Below are 22,393 nucleotides of genomic sequence, written 5' to 3'. Positions count from 1 at the left end.
GGTTTTCAATGAGCATCCAGCAGCTATGTCTTTCCCCCAGTTCATTTTCACTGTCTAGTAGGCATCGGGACCCGGGATTTCATCTCAGAAGTTTCCATACCAGGATCCTGAGCCAGAGTGGGGAAGCCTGTGCCTACTCTGCAGCAAATAAAAAAGACATTGCAGCCACATAAACAATTCAAAACAACCCTATACCCAGAATGGAATAAATGGTTACACTGCCTCACCCCAAACTGTGCTTTACAATCCCCTTGCAGGATTTTTTTTGGGGGGGGGGATTTCTTTTTTAATTTTGATATAACCTAAAATGACACACACACATACACACATACATGAATGGCAACTTGTTTTCAGCACAGGACCCTCTGAAAATATTCATTGACTAAGGCAGGGCAAGTACACAGGAAAAGCCGCCAACTGGAAAATTCCCCAAAAGTCTGCTCCCCAAGACTCTCCCTGATTAGGGTAGATTTTTCAAGATCACAATTGCTCTGTAATTACTCAGGTGGTCATAAAAACAGCCTGTGTAGCAACACTGAAGGCTTGAAGAGTTAAACATTAGAACTTTGTATAGGCAAGAGTTAGACTCTACCCCATGGACTTTTTGCTCTGCTTTTCAGTTTCACTTGTGTTCTCCAGGCAGCCAGCAATAAAAATGCAACTTTGATTGCCTGCAGTAAGAGTTTGTTTATTCTGCAGTTACTATGTTGAGTAGAGTAGGACTGAGTGTTTACTGCAAATGGGTGAACTAAAGCAACTCCTTAAAGTAATCAGAAAAACAATATTTACCCTAAGTTACTCTTTCAAACAACTCACTATGCTCACAATTCTAGTGGCTATTTTTTCCTGAGCACTGGATGGCAAAGAATGAAAGAAGCCCTAGGGGAATAGAAACACTGCTGTGCACACTACAGTCAGCTCGTTAGCCACTAGGCTGTACCTCAGCCCTCATTCCTGATTTTCCCAATTGCACTTTGCAGTAGGGACCCCCAGGACATCGACCCAACCAAGGCCTCAAATTTCTGCACGCACTGTGGACCTCTCCAGTTGCAAAGTGCAGCTGAATTTTTAAAAAATAGAGAACAAGTGTGTCTGCATATTCTGTGTACATAAATACACACATAAATAAAATGATTTGCCAGCCGCAGAAACCTCTTTCTGCGTAGGCACTCTGAAGGGCTGTCAAAAAGGAGATTGCAAAGTCTGGCTTTTCAAGCTGGCTTTCACAAATGGGGTGTGTGTAAATGAAAAGAGCCAAGGGGGACCAAAAACAGTTTGTGATTGCATTGGGGCACACCCAGCTAATGCTACTGGTGGGTGTCTGGGTAAGCCTGGTGAGCATCTTTTGCATTATTGCCAAGCAGCATCCTAGCTGCATCCAGTCAATCTCATGATGGGGTTGCTTGACTGGTTTGGACCTCGCATCATGGGTACAATAACCCCAGATCAACCTGTGGGTTGGCAGAACAGTTTGTTGCCCACAAAGAAGTCACCCTCCAAAAATCAGTCCCAGTTTGAATAGCATCCACAATGGATTGGCATGTTATGCAGTCAGTGTATACAACTCAGCATGAGTTCTTTTCATAGTTTCTGGGCAGAAAAATCAACCCACCAACTAGTAAACATGGAAATCCAATAGTTTTCCACAGTTTATTTGCAACTGCTTAGAAACTCCTTTATACAGCAATCACCTAAAAAGCTGAGAAAACAAGCTTCTCACTAGTTATCTCACAGGACTGTTGTTGTGGGGATAAGACTAAGAACAGCAAGAGGAGAATGATGTAAGTTACTCTGAGTTCTTTAGAAAAGAAAAAGGTGGAACATAAATCTAATAAATAATTAGTTTTAACTTCTTAATTATAGCAAAAATTATTTTCTTTTACACCTTTTCTTAGCTGGTTGTTCATAGCATCCTTAGCATCCTTTTTTTCTTATGAAAGAAAAATATGCCAGTCATTTAATTCCTGGTGTTCATTCTAAATTTTCTCTTATGTTGACCTTTATACACCTCATTATGTCAGTTAATACTTTTTTCTACATGGAGGAAAGGTCACTGCCTTTTCTTTCCCCTAGTTGGCCCCTAATATCCTCTCCACAACTTAGTGGTTGTATGTGGGGGATGGGGAAAGATTGCTGGTTGGCATGATATGCCCCATCCCACAAATCCCCTACCAAGACATGTAGCTGTCCCACCTGACAAGAAAGGCTGGTAATAGAGCTGATCTAAAGTAAGGCCTGTTTTGGCTCCCAATCTCCTTTAAAAATGAACTGTTAGGGTGATAATCAAATTTCAATTATCTCCCTCCAAACTTAATTAGAAAACTGTTCTACCTTCCTAATATGCCCCTGATAATCCATTGCAGTAGGTATCCATGCTTCCTTTTCTGTATCCCTTCCAGGTCATCCCCATGTCAACCATTTTAAATCTAGGCCAGCCTTCACCAAAGGGGTGCTTTCCAGTCATTCTGAACTTTTTACTAGAATCAACAGGCAAAAAGTGACTTAAGCGTGAACAGTTACCAGTGTCCGTCACACGGTATTGACAGCAGCCACAGATGAGCTTAGCTGCTGTGAAAATCCTGCCAGGCTTCTGCTGCAGGTATGAGATCACCAACTACAAGGTGCTGTGAATTCCTCACATCATCCTTGAGATAAGTCCATTTACAGGTGCTGGTGCTGAAGTTAATTGGGCCTTTGCTCACTCTCTTTCCTGCATTTCTCAGGAAGTAGGGCTAACTTGTGTATACAGGCAGCTCTGAAAAAGTGGATGAGACAAACTATAAAAGCAATAGCAAGGGTCATTGTTAGGGTTATGCTTTCCACTTGGAACCAGAAACATGCAAGTATTAAAGTACGTAGTACCCCAGCAGCACCCCCTGAGTAGTGGACATTGGACCTGTGAGGTTCTGTTGGACTAGCTCTGTTATTTATGTTGTTTTTATTGCTGTCCTAATTTTGGTGCTCATATCATTTTAATATTGTAGCTGATTTACTTATATGCATAATGTTTGTATATTTCTATTGTTTTAATTGTTCATGTCTCAATGTTAGAAAAGTGGACGTGACATTTCAGTAAAGCCCTAATCAGCGTCAAATGTAACAAAAGCACTGAAACCTGTGACATGCATACCATACTGCTAAGGCAGTTGGAGTGTTATTAGATCCTGTGCCTAATACTCTACATATTCTACTCTACAAGAGAGCAGAAGTTTTAAGATTACTTATGCGGAACCTGTAACAAAAGGCTTTTCCCCTCAGAAGAGAAGATGAAATCAGTAGCAGTAAATATTTCCCATTTCCCACGTAATCCTCTTCAACAAGTTCTTAAAAAGTACTAACTGGCATTTCCAGATCATATTCTGATAACCTCAAGGTTCTTGATTCTCCAAATTGCCTAATTCTTGGCATACTTTAGTGTGTTTCCTAAGGACCTGGGAAAAGCAACAGCTTCTTTAAACCTTGCAATATATTGTCTATTGGAGGAATCATTGAAGAAGGTATAATAAAGCTAACACAGCACAAATCAGCATATCATATATTATCGCTTCTATGGTTATCAATTTTTGTGATGAAACCAGAGGGAGACATTACTTTTCTATTGCCTTCATTTGGAGAGAGGCTCATGATATTCAATAAACTTTTTATGTGAGTGCTACAGTATTTGCTTATCCCAGCAAGTGTCAGATCACTCGTGGTGGCAGGAAAATCAAGCAACCAGGTATGTCCCATATGTCCAGGTTTCTGCAACTTGCAAAAGTAGGCTCTGTGTTTCAGAGACTTAGCCCATTTCAGTGTAACAGGTCCATTCATAAGCAGTCCTTCTAGTAATTTAGCTATATCTCTTTGAAGTCTTATGGACCTATTGCCCAAGCCTTAAGGCAAACTAGAAGGGATTCTGTTGCTCTTCCTAGGACTCTCAGTCATACCCTTGACTATAGGGGTTTTTTTAAACTATCTTGTGTGACTGATATTAACAGCAACTTGATTTACAGACATTAGCAGATAATGATGTTTATCTCCATGTCATCCATAAAAGCCTTAGCCTACTGATTTATGCACATAATGCTGATTTATTAAGGACACAAGAGCAAACTGCTATTCCATCCTAAGCAATCCCATACTCTACCCATTCCAGAAAAGTTGATATCTTACAAGAACTACAGAATACAGGTTGATCACAAATGAGAGAACAGCGATGTTTTTAAATAGAAAGAGAATAACTCTTTCTTTCATCATTTCAAGAATGTTATATCCCAACTGCCCACTAAAAATAGTAGCAAAGGAGGTACTTGATTTCAAAGAGTGTTTATGTAGCCTACAACAGAATATCAGCTCATGCTTATGTCTATAAAAGCATCGACTATGATTAATCTGTGGTAAAAATTCCCAAGGATCAACAAATTACTGTAAGTAGACTCTTAAACACACTTTAGGATGTAGAACTACCACTATCCTTTCATTTTCCTTTAAACTAAGTGATGATACAGATAGACCAAGCATAGACAATGCATGACTAACAGATGCATCTGGCCTGCCATGGCTTTTCCCCTGGCCGTGATTGCGACTTCATTTCCCCACAGTCACCATCTTGCAGGCTCTCAGCAGGATAGGCATGCATGGCAAAGTAGGCGGGAAATAGTAGAGCAAGACTTAAAGTGACTGGATATGGTCCACGGGCCATATGTTTCCTATCCCTTGTGTAAACAAAATGGAAATTAAGGGCTAAATAATGTACGTTTAAGTGTGCTTGGGAATGCCCCCTTTGGCAATTCTAATTCGTGTTAGTGATTATGATAATAGAACAAGGCCATAGTATTTATTGTAAATTAATTAATCTAGAATAAGAGTGTGATCTTGTTAAAGCCTCATGGGACACTCACATTTGTACAATTTTATGCTACAGATTATTCTGCAAGAAATGTTAATCATCCAATGCTTAGCATGATAGTGTTTTTTTTAAATACCCCCCCAAACATAGAAATACGACAAATACGACAAGCATACACACAGAGACTGAATTGCAATGAAAAGACTAATTTGCCCTTTAGCAAAAGTAGGTGTTACACTGTGGCGTTTCTTTTTAATCAAAGTAGAGCAAGACAGGGAAAAATTAATGTCAACAACATAATTTACAAAAATAGCCCTCCTGCTCTGTTGCTCACAAATATTTTCAAAAAACAGCACTCTGCATGCCAACGCTTTGGCTTGATGTAGTTTACTTTTATGTCATTAACACTCTGTGCCGTAAGCATAACTCAGAACGAGGGATTCCAACTCAAAATGAACCTCAGCTAAGATTCCAGCTCTCAGTTGTGCTGGCATGAAGATTATTCTCTTCAGTGATAAAGAAGACAATATCCTAGGGAGACTGGAATTAGTCCTACTCTGCACCATTCAAGCCAAAACACAAGGCTTATCAAGAAGCAAGTAATTGCTAGCTAGCTAATGGCGATGGGAGATGCACCACACATTCAGACTAAACATATCCTGGCAAATAACTCCGAAAAAAAGTAAGATACAGTTTCATCAAAGGTTTGTTGCTCTCCCCCACCTTTTTTAAGCAAAAGAAAACAAGGCAAGACAATTACCTCTTCAGATTGCGATGGACTGATTCTGGGCATCGGCGATACCTGTGGTGTTTTCAGATGCGTACTATTGCTGTCTGGAATGAGCTCTCTGTGGACTGACTGGATGTGGTTCTGAAGTTCACTTTCTGATTCAAATTTAACATTGCAACTTGAACAGCGCGTCTTCAGCCCTCCTGCTTTGCTTTTGTTCTCAGTGGAACTCAAGTTCTCATTCTGGCCCATGCCTTGTCTATTACTGCTCGAAGGGATGTTGACACTTGGACTACCACTTTTACTGAGATTAACACAGGCAGCGCACAGACCATATGGTAAGCCATTGATGTCAAGTTTCACCAAGTCCTGTTTTGAACGAAATTCCTTCAGGCAAGAAGCACATTTGTATAGTTTCTGAAGATGCTGCACTCGCCCTGTGGTCTGCACCGTGGAACTATTGCCCGTCTTTTGCATATGGAAAGTCCCATGGATCTTCAGCTCCAAAGTAGAAGTCACTGTTTGCATGCATACCACACAACGGAACCCCGTTAAGGAGTTTCGTAAATCAGGGTGCATCTGACAATGCTCCAAAAAATCTTCCTCACTCTGGAGAGGCATTTTGCAGATTCTGCAGTTCCCTGTATCTAGGCTCTTACTATGTGTGACTTTATGTTCAGTGAGAGTCAGAAGAGATGGAAATCTCTCACCACATATAGGACACATATAGTGTTTCACTGGACCCAAGTGAGTCTGCATGTGTTCACGGAGTCCATTTTCTGAGAAGAACGTCCGAGAGCACACATTACACTTGTAGTTCCCTTTAATGAGTTCTGCCTTTTTCTTAACAATGGCACTTTCCCCAGGTCGGATGTTGTGATCCCGAAGCTGGTGGTTTTGCAGAAGAGACTCCATTGTATAGGCTGCCCCACAAATATCACAACCATACATAGGCTCAGAGGTATCGACATCTTCTTCACTGCCATCATGGCTATTGTGCGATTCCTGGCTGTTTGTCAGCAAGGTCTGTAGTTCTACTTCTTCTTTTTGAACTGGCTCAGATGCTCCGTTGGTTCCACAATTGGGAGCTTTTGTTTCAAAAACACAATGCTTTTCCCTCAGGTGTTTTTCCAGCAATATTATAGCATGAAATGCTTTGCTACAAAACTTGCAATTGTATTTTTTGCTGTGTGTTGTAATGTGGCACTGGAGTTCTACCTCAGTACCAAAAGACTCGCCACAAAAAATACACTTGTGCACCTTTCCTTGGTTCTCTAGATGATTGTGTTTAACATGAAGCTGCAGGTCTGTCTCATTGCGGAAATCCCAGTTACAGGATGTACACCTGTACACCTTCTTTTCATTGCTGTGCTTCACTGCCAGGTGAAGCTGAATGGAGACTTTAGAATCAAACACCTCTTGGCACAAAGTGCAGCGAAAGAACACAAAGGTGTGCATATCAAGCAAATGCTTCTGCAGATCATCCACCGAAGTAAACTGTTTATCGCAGCTTTCGCATATGTAGTATGTGGAGGTTATCATGAAATGAATTGTCACATGCTTCAGCAGGGACTCTTGGTTGGGAAACTCCTTGTTGCACTGAGGACAGGTCAGTTTCGGTAGAACAGTGTCAAGATGGGTTTTTAAATGAGTCTGAAAACCATCCAGGGAAGTGTATTTAGCACCACATTGATTGCAAATGTATTCGCCAGCAGGGCGTGAGGGGGCACCACCTACAGCCTGCATCATCTTCAATGAAGTCTGTTCTATAGTCACTGGAGATAAGGGGCTCATAGCTCTAGATTTCTTTCCATTATGGATGTAGTTCAGTGCTAACGGAATGTTCTTATGGTTCTCCTTTATATGCTTATTCAGTTTAAGAACACTATTAAATATTGGAGAATTGGTACAGTAAGAACAAGAATATACTTCCACAACTGGGTCCTTGGGGGTACCTAGTACAGGGGAACCAAAACGGGAACTACTGAGATCACAATGTACTTGTCTAATATGCTCTTCCAAAGAAGAATCAGTAAGAAACCCCATGTAACAATGAGGACAAAAGAATGCATTACTGTCCTTAGCAGCTGGATTTGCAAATCCGTGAGTACATCGAATATGTTCCTGAAGAGTGTTGAGGTCATTGAAAACTTCTGAGCAAAAGTTACACTGGTAGATCATAGCAGGCATAGCAGATACAATCAGTGCAGGATCGGGAGCTTCATGTATTTGCTTAAGATGCTCATTCAGATTGTAAAGTGAAGGTAACACTTCTAAGCAATACTGACAAATATGGGCTTGTTCAGGTTTATCTAAATGCATAGTTTTCAGGTGTATTTGCAGTACAGCAAGGCTGGAAAATAACTGTTTGTTGCAGTAAATGCAACTGTAGGTAACCTTGGCTTGCTTGCTTGAAGGCCCAGTGATATCTGCCACTTGCTGGGCTGCCCGTTTTCTTCCACGGCCTTTTGTTATTGGTGGAGCTGTTTCTACCATAGTTGAGCTGTCCACTGAGAGGTTTGAATCTGGTGTGGTGCTAGATACTGAGGTGTAGCCAACAGTCACTAAAGAGGGGCTGTTGCTGTGGTTGCATGATTCTGGTTGCTGGTGACTATCCATGTGGCTATACAGCTCTTCAACATTATGAAAATTTTCTGAGCAAATACTGCACATATGTTTCTTTTCTGCTCCATTATGAGCCTGCTCCATGTGATTCACAAGTGAACTTTCCTCTACAAAGAGTTCGTGGCAGTAAACACACTGAAGAGCAGCTCGGTCTTCATTCGGAGAACACTCTGGGTGACATTCTGCTATGTGCTTCTGAAGATCTTCAGGAAAGTCAAAGCCTTCTTCACACTGACTGCACTTCTGAGTGTCTTTCATCTTCCACTCCTCCATCCGGGAGGCAGACTGAGAACCATCTTTGTTCCTCTCATGAACTTGCATGTGTCCATGGAGTGAACTAGAAGAGAGGAATCCACGCCGGCAAATGGCACATTTATATGGCTTGTTAGAGGTATGAGTCTTTAAGTGAATTTTAAGGTGATCACTTCTGGAAAATGCTGCGTCACATTCACTGCAGTGGTACTTCTTATCTCCCGTGTGAAGCTTGATGTGGCGATCTCGGCTCCGCTTGTGTTTGAAGAGACGGCTGCAATATGTGCATTTGAAAGGGAGCTTGTCACTGTGACTTTGCTCGTGGTGCTTTAAATAGCTGAGGCGGCTAAATGACTTGTCACAGAACTGGCATGGGTAGGGCAATCCTGGTCCGCCTTCTTCCTCACCAAAGTCACAACCATCTCCATGGCTTGGGGAAGTCTGGTCTTTGCTGGAAGGCGAAGAAGCTGGCCATGAGCAGGAGGGATCATCTTCAATGTCTACTCCATCTGGAAAAAGTAGGAAAAGGGAAACAAATGTTCAAACACTTTTTGTTTAGATTGTACTCGGCAAGTATACATATATATAAAATCAGGATTAAAGTGGCATACATATGCAGTTAAAACATGTGCATGCGCCTTTTTACCCACATTCATCATCTTATAGTCAACACTATTTTAAATAATTTCAAGTAGATAAACTTATAAAACAGATCTGTTTGGCCTTTTATTACTTTTTATTATTCATTGACAACTTTATTAAAATGCAGATTTTAATATATTTAAGTTTTGTTTGTATCTACTATAAAATTATTTGCATGTTATGGGAACATGCAAAGAGCTAACTGAAAAATAAATATTAGAAAAATATTGACAATTAAGAATCACTTACATAATGTTCAATTTTTAAAAAAAAACTAATTTAAATGTCTAACATTGAAAAAAAAAAAGATGTAGGTCCTGAAAGCAGCATGGTTTGCTTGATTATTAAGAATTTTGGTGCTCACATACAACAATTAAAGAAGAAAGCATCAATAAAAGCAGAATGGGTAATTATGTATACAGCACTGGAAAACAAGAATGGTTTCATCTCTCATTTTCTCTAATGCTAATAAATTCAGGGGGTCCAATGCCAATAAATTTTGAAGCAAAATGAGGTCATCAAAAACTAATGATACTGGGTGGACAACTTAGCCCCAAAATACTGCACAAGGAAAGTGTGGTACAGCAGTTAGAGTACTGAACTCGGACCTGAGAGAGCTGGGCTGTAGTCTCCATTCAGCCTCAAAGCTCACTTGGCGACTTTGGCCCAGTCACTTGCTCTCAGCCCAACCCACCTCACAGGGTGGTTGTTGTGAGAATAAAAATGAAGCAGAGGAGAACCTTGTAAACAATCTTGGGTTCCTTGCAAAAGGAAGAAATATGAGAGTCCAAATGTAATTCAAGAATAGTAATAATATTGTTGACCCTAAAAAGTCCAATGGAGACCACTTCCAGGAGCTTTAAATCATATTAAAGGAAAGTTTACACACATTTGTGGGGGAAGGGGGGAATAGAGGCGAAGGGGAATTTGTCTCCTTGAATTTGTAACAGCTTTTGGTCCCATGGAGAAGGTATAAGGACCAGAGGATGAGTGTGCCATGAGGTTAGCAGCTCTTCTTATGATATTCTATGGAGATTTCACTTGACGTTTTGTTTCCCTTCTTCCCGCTACCCCACCTGTGCTATATAGCAATAAAATGTCTGGGTTTGGAGTAGCCTTATTTTAATTATATAGCAGAGCAGATGATTTCAGGAGTGTGGAAAACATAAAGAGTTTTTTCTCGCCTTCCCCACATTCCACCGTTCCCTCCAGTGAATCTTGAATGATACTACAATGTTCCTGGTTTTTGGCTGATTGGATCCCTGAGCTGGAGTACTCATGGTAGGGGTTGCTGTACCCTGTGACTTTTTATTCCAGGTACCCACTTGCACTCAGAATATTTTAGCAACTACCATTAGGCTTCATACATGACTAATAACAGATGGGTGGATATTAGATTAAGCGAGTCAGCCAGGGTTAAGTGAAGAGAGTAAATGTCAACCCCCACCCTCCGCCCTAGAATCCAGCATAGTATTTTGTTCTTCTAAAGTTCAAGAGGTTGCCCACCATTTCTTCCTCTTTGTAAAAACCTTACTGGCTGAACTTCCTTAGTAAAACAGAGTCTGAACATTGAGGTTATGATAGACAAAGCCAGTTGTAAAAAAACTGGAAACAGGAACAAATGACAAATTATTATGGTAAAAGCTGAAAGATTTATGAGTAACAATGACAAGACAAACATGGTCACAAGCTAGATAGTAACCCAAACTGTTTTACTGCTGTACAACTTCGTTTGTAGGATTCGGACTATATAATATTTGTTGATTTCATTTTAGATGGACAATCCTGACCACTTAAGAAAGATAATACCTTGAGGGGGATTAGGGTGCAATGCTATGCATATTTAGATGAAAAAAAAAGTCTGACAATGCCCAACATGCTCCAGGCATGCAGCATTGGACAGAGCCCTGACAGAATAATCCTGTTATCGGTGATGAAGAGATTCCATGGTTGAGCAACCACCCCAGCTCTAGGCAAGTTGCTGTGGTGAAGGGGGCAGGAGGGGCATTTTTCATCATCCTTCCCTTTGACCACGAGGATGGAACAGTCACAGGTCAATTTTGGGTTAGGGTTCACAGCTGCCCTGATGTGCCCTAGTGCCCTGTCTACCACCAGCAATGGAACACTTTTGGCAGGATATCTAGAGACAAAGAGTGTAGTTGGGGCCTCCAGTGGTACAGATGTCATGCCATCAGAGGGACAAACGTTGTCCCTCTCTCCACCTGTGGAACACAAATTACACCTTCTTATGGCTTGTTATCCAGCTACCTGGCAAATATAAGATTGCTCCCTTATTGCTGGATTCAAAAAGAATTCAAAGTTAATTCAACATATGTATATTCATTTCTGTTAAAGCGAATGGTACGAAATCAGCATAAATGCAGGCAGTCCCATTTATCCGATATTTGTTCGGACTGGTAGTTATTCGGAGCTCAGTCCATCAGAAGGCTTGTTGCATAAGCCACTGTAATGAATGGAAGTTGTGCAAAAAGAACTACCCATTCATTCCAATGAGGCTTCAACAGAAAAAGTACCACGAGTATTGATTCTTAATGAAATCACTCTTCTTGGTGTAAAAATCCTTCTATAGAAACAAAGCACTTGACACTTGAGGTAAAACAAAACATTTGATTTTATTTGATATTGTCATAATTTTTATTACAACACAAGCCAGTCAGGATAAAGAAGGTTTGTTGTTGTTTTTTAAATAACTGAATAAACCCTTGGGGAAAGTTTCTGTTCAATGCTTGTTGCAATGTTTGTGTGTGTGTGTGTAGGGGGAGAATTTCTTTAAAAGCAACTTGTGGTACAACACAACAAGCTAGAATTGCTTTACATAAAAACATTCCAAGTCTGCTTTCTTTAAAGTAACAAGATTTTACTAGTTTATGAACCTTTTGCTTATCCACAGGAAACAGATGAGGATTTGTCCCTTTCCTGCATCTCAAAACCGATAACACCATCTCGCTATCAATGCCAGACAGCAACCATCCAACTCTGAGAAAACAAGCAACACCATTCCTGGATCATTGCCCACTGAAACAATGCTTTCAAGTTCAAGTTTGTGTCCTCTTCTTTATTACTCTGAATCAGGCTTTCCACAAATTATGCCTGATTCTTCAACTGTTCCATGCACCTACACACTCATGCACGCACACACACGCACAACAGACAAACTACATGTTACATGCAATTCATTGTGTGCAGCTGACACCCTTCTTTCTTGTTTTGCAGCAAGCATGCAGTGCCCTGACCTAGATCATGAGCAGCACGCACAAGAAAGGGAGTTTAAACCTCTCCTGTCCCACATCTTTTCTGAAATTTGTCACTCCCCAGCAGCTGGGTTACAAGGTAAGATGCCTCACTTAGCATTAACAACAAGAGCTGAGAGACAGTGCAGGCTGGGAAAAGAAGGCAAATTAGAGCTCTGAGGATAAGGACAAGAGGTATAAGGTTTTCACCTTCATTCAGAGCATTAGAGCCACACAGAAAACAACAGCAATATATACAGTAGGTCTTCTGATTTAAAAAAACATAGAGCCTCTTCTTTATCTGGAAAACCCTAATGGGAAAAATATGTTTGCAGTTTTTGTCTATCATGTTTGTAGAAATTTTGTAAGCTGACTTAGCTGGTTCCAGAAAGGCAGTATAAAAATGCAATAAATAAATAATAGTGTAGGTCTCTCTCTCTCTCTCTCTCTCTCTCTCTCTCTCTCTCTCTCAATAAAGTTTCCACTCAACTGCTTTGCTTCTCTCCTTTGCCCCATGCCACCCGCACCCCTTGATAGGTACTCTTCCTTTGGACTGGCTTTTCAGGCGAAAGGACCTTCTTGAAATATTTCCTGCCTGCTGGATTTTAGTCTCTCAGGGCATGAGCTGACAAGACGGAAAGGCCTCCCTTCCCTTCCCTTCCCTTCCCTTCCTAAGTGTTCAGCCAGGAAGGGAGGGGGAGGCCTCCAGGCAAACGGCTGGGCTCCCTGGAGAACTAAGCCCTGAGCATTCCAGGTCCCCTGCCATTTCCACACCACTCCGCCCACAAAAGCTCACTCTTTCACACTCATGTCTTCTATCCTTAAAGTATAAGTGGCAGGAGGAAAAGATTTCAAGCAAAAAGATATTCATGCTCTGTGATGTACACTGAACAGCATCAAACAGCTGGGGCTTAAATGGAACTGCTGTATTTTGTTGAGGTCTAGATGTACGCTGGGTTTTGTTTGAAACATTAAAAGTCAGACAAAATTTCCCCAAACAGACACACACACACACAAAGAATACTTTTTTAAAAAAATTCCCCCCTTTCTAAGCAAAAATTTGCAATGATGGAAATTTACCAGCTCATCCCTGCTGATTTAAACTCCTGGTTTAAATGGTAAGAAGCTATTAAGTACATGTGTTAGGAAAACATTAATATCCCATAATATCCCATAATCATGTATCCACATCAACCTTCCCCAATGTGTTGCCCTCCAGATGTAGCTAGGCTATAATTCCCATAATCCCACAGCTGCTTAATGTTTGTCAAAATGTCACTTCACTGTTTCAAAAATAATAATAAATGAATGGCTTCTTGACAACAAATATATATATTGTTTGCTTCCCTTGATCCTAACATAGAGTACAATCCTATGCATGTTTACTAAAATGTTTAGCATAAAGAATTCTTGTAGCTTGTGCTATATAATAGCTCTCAATAACAGGTACATGTTGCATGTTTTTAACATATAAATTATCTATGTTGTAACAGAAACAACTTTTTGGTGCGAGAAATAGAGTTTGCAACCCCTTGTGATCTCCCTTTAAATTTACTTGATGGTCATGTTGCAGATACACAGCATATTGCTGAATAAATATATGTCTGTTCTCCATATGGTAAGAATTTGAACAATGTACTGTTGCGGACACTGTATTAAAATACTGTTGTTCTTGTAGCTACACTTGATCACTTTACATATTAACATAACTGTTTTCCTCAGCTTCCCAAGGCTGCTATGTTCAGGTGTGGAAATATATAAGCAGAATTGCTTATGCTTTAACCATTCTCTTTTTTCCTTTTAAATATTTAATTCCCATTGCTTCTTTCTCATTTTCTTTCAACTTTTACATCAAGTGCAAAACAAAAACAAAAAATGAAGAAAAAAGGGAAGATTAATGAACTTCAGAAGCAGCTCTGACTAATTCTTATGAATCAGGCCCAAAATGATTCAGTGGAATAATAACCCTTAGTGTTATAAGGATATCTCATTTAAAACAATATTAAGACGGCAGAAAGCTAATTATTGCAACTCTATTTTAAACGTGAAATTCTACATTTTCTACACCGTAAAGGGATCTCTTGCTACATTGATACCTGGTAAGATTTCCCATTTGGTATGAGCAGAAATTAACAAGAATTTCCTGGGGAAAGAGGGGGTAGGGAGAGGAAGCAACTCTTCACATACAGAGAGGGTGAATCCACAAGGAGAAATCCACATCAAGGATCAGCTCTTCTGTTCCATGTAATGTCTGCTTGGAGTTGCACAGGAGAGGGCTTGCAAGCAGACCTGTGAGCGTTCTGTTGTCATTCTGCAATTACACACAGAATGTAAAGCATCTCTTTGTTGTATATTATCAAGTCCAAACACTGGTGAAGCAAGGAGTCCTGACTCCAACAAAGATATGGAACTAGTAATTATAAAACGCATGGGAAATTTGCACTGGCAGCCATGTTTAAAGTAAACACTGGGCAGAAATGACAGCCTTTGGTAAGCTAGCTGAACAATGTCGCAGCTATCAAGGAAAAGAAAAGAGCTCCTGCCGCAAAGCTCGTACCCTTTCTGCAACAGGGGTACAAAAGCTGACAGCAAAGAAGGTGATGCTTCAAACTGCCATTTCAACTGCTGAATGTTATGGAAGAAAAATATCCGTGCAAAGAAATATGTACTATATGGTATCATGTGTAAATTGCTCCCTGACTATATGAGGAATAGTATACCAAAAAACTTTATGTGGGAAAATTAACACATGCACACTAGCTTGCTAACTAAGGCCAAAGATATTAGTATTAATTCATACTTTCATACACAACTTTGCTTTCAAAATTCTTAGGGCACACGTATATTGCTTTGCGGGCTAAGCAGTCAAGAGTCCTTGCAGTGTATATCCCAAAGTAACACACAGAAGATGTTATGGTTTTTCAGAGAAAATATATAAACTTCATTTTCTAAACTGATGTGCGCACTTGTGTATGGGTGCATATTTTCTTTTAAATCCTACCAGTCACTAAGTGCTACTTAGTGTAAATGCCTTTTTTGTGTAACAGCAAGGATTCTGTGTTTCAATGTGATGCACTTAGCATGTCCATGTTAATTTTTAATTTTGGGAACCAGGCACTTCACACTGGCTGGATTCTAAAGCAAGGCCTAGCTCATACAACTGAAAAATTTGCTAGAAATCAACTGCCAGGCTTATGAAGTCTATTTAAGGATGCACATTTGAATTGAGTAGTTAGTGCATTGGTGGCTTGGCGGGGGGCGGGGGGTGTTTTCTTCTCCCTACAGCAGCCTTTACTTGCTGAGTTTCACCATTTCCATAAAGCACATTAAAACAAGTGTGTGAACACTCCAAGATGAAAGTACTAAACACTCTTGAGATTTCCAGTGGAAAGTAGAGCTGCCTGACTTTCCTCCAAGCAGACAGGAATGCCCATGATTCAGCAGCCTGAGTAAATAAAAGAGGTCCTTATTTCCTAATTTTGCTGGCTGGCCACACTGCAGCACTCTCTGTGCTGCTGCCAAAGGGAATGCAAAGCTGGAACTACACCCAGCTGCTGAAGGACTGTCTTTGTTAGCCAGCCAGGCCTTCCTGGCCATCTTCTGGCAACAAAACTACCATATCCTGCAAGAAAGACCTCCGTCTCGGGCTTGAGACCACTCTAGTCTGCTTAATAGGACCAAACAACAGATTTTTGCCCCGTCTGTTTGGAAGAGGACAGCTGGAAACTCAGTTAGTGGCAAAGTAACACCTGTTCAGTTGTATTTATGGGGAAAGTGCTCTGCTAACAGAAAAGTGAAGTAATACCAGAAGGAGCTATTCCACAGGGGTGGGAGGAGGAGGCATCAAAGCACAAAGCACCTCTGTGGTACAAGCAGCCAGCCACTCATGTGCCAACCTCAATAGTTGTGAAGTCTTGAAAGTGATCTTATCCCCCAGTGCTGTTCACTGAATTAACAGAGCAGCTTCTGAACAAGGTGGCTTGGCATCTGAAAGGTACATGACATACACACATTTGGGCTGGACTATTTTGCAAGAAGAAAACTGGGAGCTCTGTTCCCCCCCCCCCCCACACACACACACATATATGTCTCTCTTTTGGCTAACATCACCAAACATAAGCTCTTAACAGGCTTATGATCCAAGTCAACAGCAGCTTGAGTGCTTTTGAAAATGTTACTCTATAATTGGCTCAAAGCAAAACTATAAACACAAAGAAAGCTCTAAGCCCCTTTTAAAATTAGTCACACCTCCAAATGAAATCACTTACATGTGTACTAGTGATTGGGGTTGCTTACCTGGCCAAATGGGTCAACTCATTATCATGGAGGGACATGTTCTCAGTTAGATCTAATTACCAATATCTTTGCTCCTGTGCTCTCCAAAGGACGTAACAGTGGCTTCCAGAAGAAATTTTCTTCCCTGATTCAGCCTGCATTTCTTGCATGTGCCACAATGGGATCGTAAGTCATAGTTTAGTGCTTTGCCATCCCACCAGCCAAATACTGCAATATAAGCCTTAGCTCACACTTGGGGGTAGGGGGTAGATGTGGAAGTCTTCTCATATGACTCTCTTCTCAGCATCTAGCAAAGAATGGAGGCAACAGAAATCTTCTACCCCCCTCTCACAGCTGCAAAGGGGCCCTAACTTTATATCAGAACTTTAGGCTATCTAGCACTGGCCAATGATAAGGAAGATAAGTTTCACTGTCATCTTTTAGGAAGTTCATTGTGAACAGAAATGAAGAACAGTACTGCTTTGTAAATCAAGTCTCTAATTTCTCCAGCTATAATGGGCTGACTCCTGAGTCCTGACCAAAAGTGTGCCTGATACAACTAGTCCTCAGGTTACAGACGAGTTCTGTTCCCTAAGTCCAAGTTGTATGTAAATCAGATCACATGAGTAAGCCAAATTTTTCCAAACACCAGTGCCAATGGGACTAAGGCAGAGATTTAGTTTTTACCTAATGATTAGAGCAGACATTGTTCTACTGATTGTGTAGGCCATAAAATATACCTGTGGCTGCTCAAGTCAAAAGTATTATCAAAATACTTCATGAAGCTGCACAAGACTATGGACACATGCTTTGAGTCAGAAAAGCTATTTTCCCTCACATTCACTTCCCACAACAGAATTAGTAGGCTGGTGGCTACTTCACCACTAAAGTTTTTTAAGAGCCAAGTACACATTACTTTAATTGTACAACATGTAGCTAAGGGTTAGCTTTTTTACAGTAGTATAGTATCTACCACCTGGAGTGCAGTGCTTCCAATCCTCAGCTCCATACCCTGTGATTAGTGATCTTGACTTTCCTTCTTAGTGCCCCTAACAGAACTTCTTTCTGGATGGTAGGGGAAATCTACTGCATCAAAGTTTTTCCACCAAGAATGCCAGAAGTCAATGGATACCCTTCCCCACTATGAGTAACCTCACTTCCTTTAAGTTTCAGCTTTCCACAATTCTTGATGCTGCTGTTAGATTTTCCTACCAGCTAGTTAGCCTAATCAGTTACCAAGATGTGAAACTGTGTGGAACTACTAGATGAAGGATGCACAGTCTGTTTCAGAAACAAAACAATAATCTCTTAATTGTTCTTTTGTTTCTTAAGACCAGGAAAGCACTGCTTTCTTCTAAAATTTGGAGTCACCAAGTTGCCTATAGCTACTGGATTACTACATGATCAAAAAGAAAATACAGCACATTGGAGGGCCAGACACCTCCCAACTGCAGGTCTTGCTGATAAATTTTTGCTACCTGGGCTAGTTAACTGTAACAGAAGACCTGTCCTTGGGCCCATAACTGTCCTTGGGCCCAGGGGATTCAATATGATGTATGAGCAAGTGCAACCTAGTAAGGTTCCTTAACAGAGACAGGATTTACAACACTGGTTACTTTCAAAGAAAATACTGTACAGAAAAAGAATTGACAAAGCTATATATTCTAGCTGTGGGACAAAAGCAGACACACCAGTATATCATATTCCTAGACTTATATGCATATTTACATGTACACGGACATAAAAAGAAGGATACCATGCACACACACACTTTTTCACATGCATTGCAATGCAAATTCAATGCTATTAAATAGAGAATTTTAAAAATCTGACCCAGACAACTCAGTTCACCAGACAAAGAGTAGTCATCTGGTGCTTTAAAAACTGTATCTCCACTAAAGAGTATTTCTGCATCAAGGATATCACCTATATAGTTTGCAATGCTTAATTCAAATTGCAGGGAATGATGCATTCTATCATTATCTAAGTGTAACTAATTGTCTAGAAAGCTACACTGAAAATACAAAAAGTCTCAAAGAAGAGTGACGATTTGATCTCATGAAGGATCTCAGGTGGAACACAATTGCTGGGCATGAGTATATGCTAGTCACTGGCCTTTTTCCTTTTCTCATTATATCACAAAACTGAAACTTACCCAACAGCCATGATATAGATACATATATAACAATCACAATCCCTTTCTTCTCAAAACCAACTGTTTTTAGGCTGTTCCTCATCTATCACATCTGCCTCATTGTAAACAGCCCCAGTACGTGTATGATGTTCAAGAAGAATGTGACATTATACTTTTTATGCAGACATTAAAAGTTTCATGCCATACAATATTACACAATTCCCTCCATTTATTCTCAATAGAAATATAAACAATTTTGGAAAAGCTACAACTTTAATAATATAACCACCACATTTTTTCACATCAGTGGCCGCACATTAAACTCACTCATTTGTCTCATAACTTATTTAACTGCTTGAAAACTAATACTCTGTAATGGGCATTCAAAAGAGAAATGTGAACTTTAAAAATTATTTATAATTTACAGATGTTTTAAAAATCTATCAATATTTCAAGCATACTCTGGGAGGACCAATTAAATGCATTAACAGTTGGGTTACTGGGGGAGAAACTTAAAGGGGTTCTCCTTAACAGCAGAACCTGGTGACTTCCTTCTGTTTTAGACAATGCAGCAAAAAGGAACACAATCAGAATCAACAGATTAGATATGTCATGCCACATAGGACAGAACAGAACCAAACCCTGTAGGTCGTACTATTCTTCAAATGGTTAGGGGACATGCTGATTTGCCAATTAGCTTGGTCTACTGCAAAATTCAGTTTTGAAATAAGATTTTCTGCCTATAAAAGAAATAATAAGAGTGTATGCTTTAATTAGTTTTAAGATCATTTAAAAGAAGGGCTACAATGCCTTTTATCTTGTGCGCCTCTGGTAAGAAGAGAAAGTATTTTAAAATAGATAGAAATCTCTCTATATAGTAAAATATAGAGGGAATGTTCACTATCTGTTTCAGTACATCTTTCAATCCCATGTGATGTTTGTAAGAGAATGCTTCAGGGTATTCTACAACATACAACATTCCAAAGTCGCATGTTGCTTAAGGAGGGAAAGGATAGCATGAAAATGGAATGAAAGCTGTGTTTCACTTTCGGTTTACAAAGGGTTCAAGAAGCTGAGATACACAAAACAATGGGGAGGCACGATAAATTGAAGGGTCTATGGAAAAACTGTTTGAATATGAAAGGGACCAACTGGGCCTCCCAGCGGAAAGAATTCCATAACCTGGTACCACTACACTGAAGACCACACCTCATATCAGATCTTCAGCACAACAGGAAATGGAGCAAAATATTCAATGAAAAGTGTACTTTGTAAAAATATTGTGTTTACTTGTGGTAATACTATGTATTTATATTGTTTTAAGAAAGTTGTTCATTGATCTGTGATTATAAGCAACCTTAAGTGTCATTTCTTGACAGAAAGGTGTGGTACAAATCCATTCAACAATACTAAATGTAGTAGGCAGACTGGATAATATTGAAGATCAGGTCCTTCAAGTACCTGCCCCCACATTGTTTCTGGCTTTATTGCTTATGACTAGCAGTTCATTCATGACCAGAAGAAAATAGTTAATGAAGGCAGATGTATCTAAAGTTATAACTGTTTTGTAATCTCTACCGCACAGATGGAAGTGACTGAAGAATTTTTAGTTCCATACAGGTCATATTGCAGTAGTCCAACCAAGAGGTGATCACAGCAGGTGTGATACTGGCCAGAGCTACCTGTTTAGGAAAGGATACAACTGGTGAACTAGTGAGCAGTCTCAGAGGTCACTGGTCACAATCTTCTGAACTGTGCTGAGCTACATGATATTTCTACTCTGAGTACCATTTTTGGTGGAAAGGGGAGGTGCACATTTTGTGCAAACCAGGCAGTCCATGGGTTACTAACAAGCTCCATTCCTGAGAAAACAGAAATTCATCTTTAAGTCAACTTGGTATGTAAGTTGGATAACATACAGTAATCCCTCCACATTCACAGAGGTTAGGATTGCAGGACCCGCTGCAAATATTTGTGGAAAAACCACAAATATTTCTAGCCACAGCCCAAACTCACTGGAACCTCCTCTTTGCCAGAGGAATCCCTTGAGCTCAGATTCTAGAATCCCAACTCTGGCTACAAATAATACTATGGCTCCTAGCCAAAGTCAGGAGGCCACAGGATTTTGCCCTCAATAGCTCCAAGTAGATGCAGGTTTAAGCATCATGTACATGTCAATTAAGAATGATTACCTCCATCCCTCCCTCATGAAAAATAAGAGGAAAAGGTGTTTCTTGGATTGCTCCATCCTATGAGAGAGCTGGTTGTAAACAGATACAAGGAAATGATTACCATAGAGCTAAGCACAGAAGTTACTTGGATCAAACAGAAGACCATGGAATAATGGATTATTTTGCTGTTGCATCTTCAACTGCATTATTACGACATGTTTTCCATGTTACGTGCATGCAAGTTTCCCGGTGTGGTTTGACTTGATTGCAAAGGGAAAAAGTGATGCAGCCAACATTTTCCTTCTCTTATGTATGAATTCCATTTGGAAAAGAATGCTGTCCGAAATAGAGGCCTCTTCAGAAATGCAGATAGCTTTCCTTTGTTTAAGGCAGTCTCTAAATGACCTATAGCAGCTTCCTGTGTTCCGAATGGAAGCTCTATGTGAAATATAGTAAATTGAGCCTTTGGCTGTCACAACTGCAGGAAAAAGAGCAGTAGAGTAGCTGCTGGATTTGATTTTTTTTATTGCTTCATTTACATCCTGTCTAAAATCTTCTGAGAAGCTCAAGGTGTCTTATCTCTGGCTACCAGGGGGTATTCAGCCTCTAAAGCAGTTAACATACTTTCTAACTCTCTCTCTCCTGCTTTTTTAAGGCCACCTTATCTTATCAGGTTGATCTGTTCAGCTGAGGAGAACCCAGTATTGCTCAGAAGCTGTACACTATATTAACAGTTCAGTGCAGCTACGACAAATGAATGTTAGAGTACAGAGAAATCAGTTAACCTGTTCCACTCTCAGTTTCACCTCATCTTTTGTTTGTTCAACCTCAGGAAATGTGTCCGCTATCCAACTCCAGCTTTCATGGACTAAAAGGCACATGATCCCATCATCACAGAAGAAACCAGGAAGTACAACACTGTAGCAGGCCTCTTCTGCAGAGTGTACCAAGCCTAAGTAACTTTCCCCATTATGGAACCTGGTATCTAAAGGGAAGGGCTGCCCAAAAAGCAGGGTAGAAAGCAGTATTGACACATACTTACAGTGGCACTGAAGCCATTGCATGGCCATGAAATCCAGGAGTGTGCATATCAATACCATGTGAGCAGGGCACCCGCTTCTAATCCCTACCCCATGGCAACTAGGCCAGAAAGACCCATGTATCTTAGAAATGAGGTCTCAGTAGTTGCACATACCCCATGCACCTGGAAAGGGTACCTCATGGGAAATCTGAATCCATGAACAGACACAAAGGGACATAGTTGTGTGGCAGAGTATGTGTTTTACATGCAGAAGGAGTCAGATTCAATCCAGGCATCTCCCAGCAAGACTAGGAATACATTTGCTCCCAAACTCTGGAGAGCTGCTATGCTGACAATACATAGCTAGATGGCCTAATGGTCTGACTCTGTATAAGGCAGCTTCCTATAAAGGATGCTAAGGAATCAGAAAGGGGAAATCACATGGTCTGTATAGTCAGAATTGT

At 40.4% G+C, this 22,393-nt stretch overlaps 1 protein-coding gene across 6 annotated transcripts in view; it reads right to left on the bottom strand.

The window, feature by feature from the left end:
• Positions 1-22,393, bottom strand: part of ZNF521 (zinc finger protein 521) — a 262,267-nt gene that overhangs the window by 122,140 nt on the left and 117,734 nt on the right. For all 6 annotated transcript variants that reach the window (XM_044424363.1, XM_044424360.1, XM_044424362.1 and 3 more), the window contains one exon: positions 5,589-8,944. In XM_044424363.1, the coding sequence (XP_044280298.1) occupies positions 5,589-8,504 (2,916 nt within the window). In that variant the 5' untranslated portion in view covers positions 8,505-8,944. The remainder of the gene's footprint in view (positions 1-5,588; positions 8,945-22,393) is intronic.

This window comes from Varanus komodoensis, unplaced genomic scaffold, assembly GCF_004798865.1.
Source record: "Varanus komodoensis strain SLA01 unplaced genomic scaffold, ASM479886v1 scaffold14_1, whole genome shotgun sequence".
Lineage (NCBI taxonomy): Eukaryota > Metazoa > Chordata > Lepidosauria > Squamata > Varanidae > Varanus > Varanus komodoensis.
The sequence above is the reverse complement of the archived record's forward strand: the minus strand, read 5'-3'. Positions and strand labels throughout refer to the sequence as shown.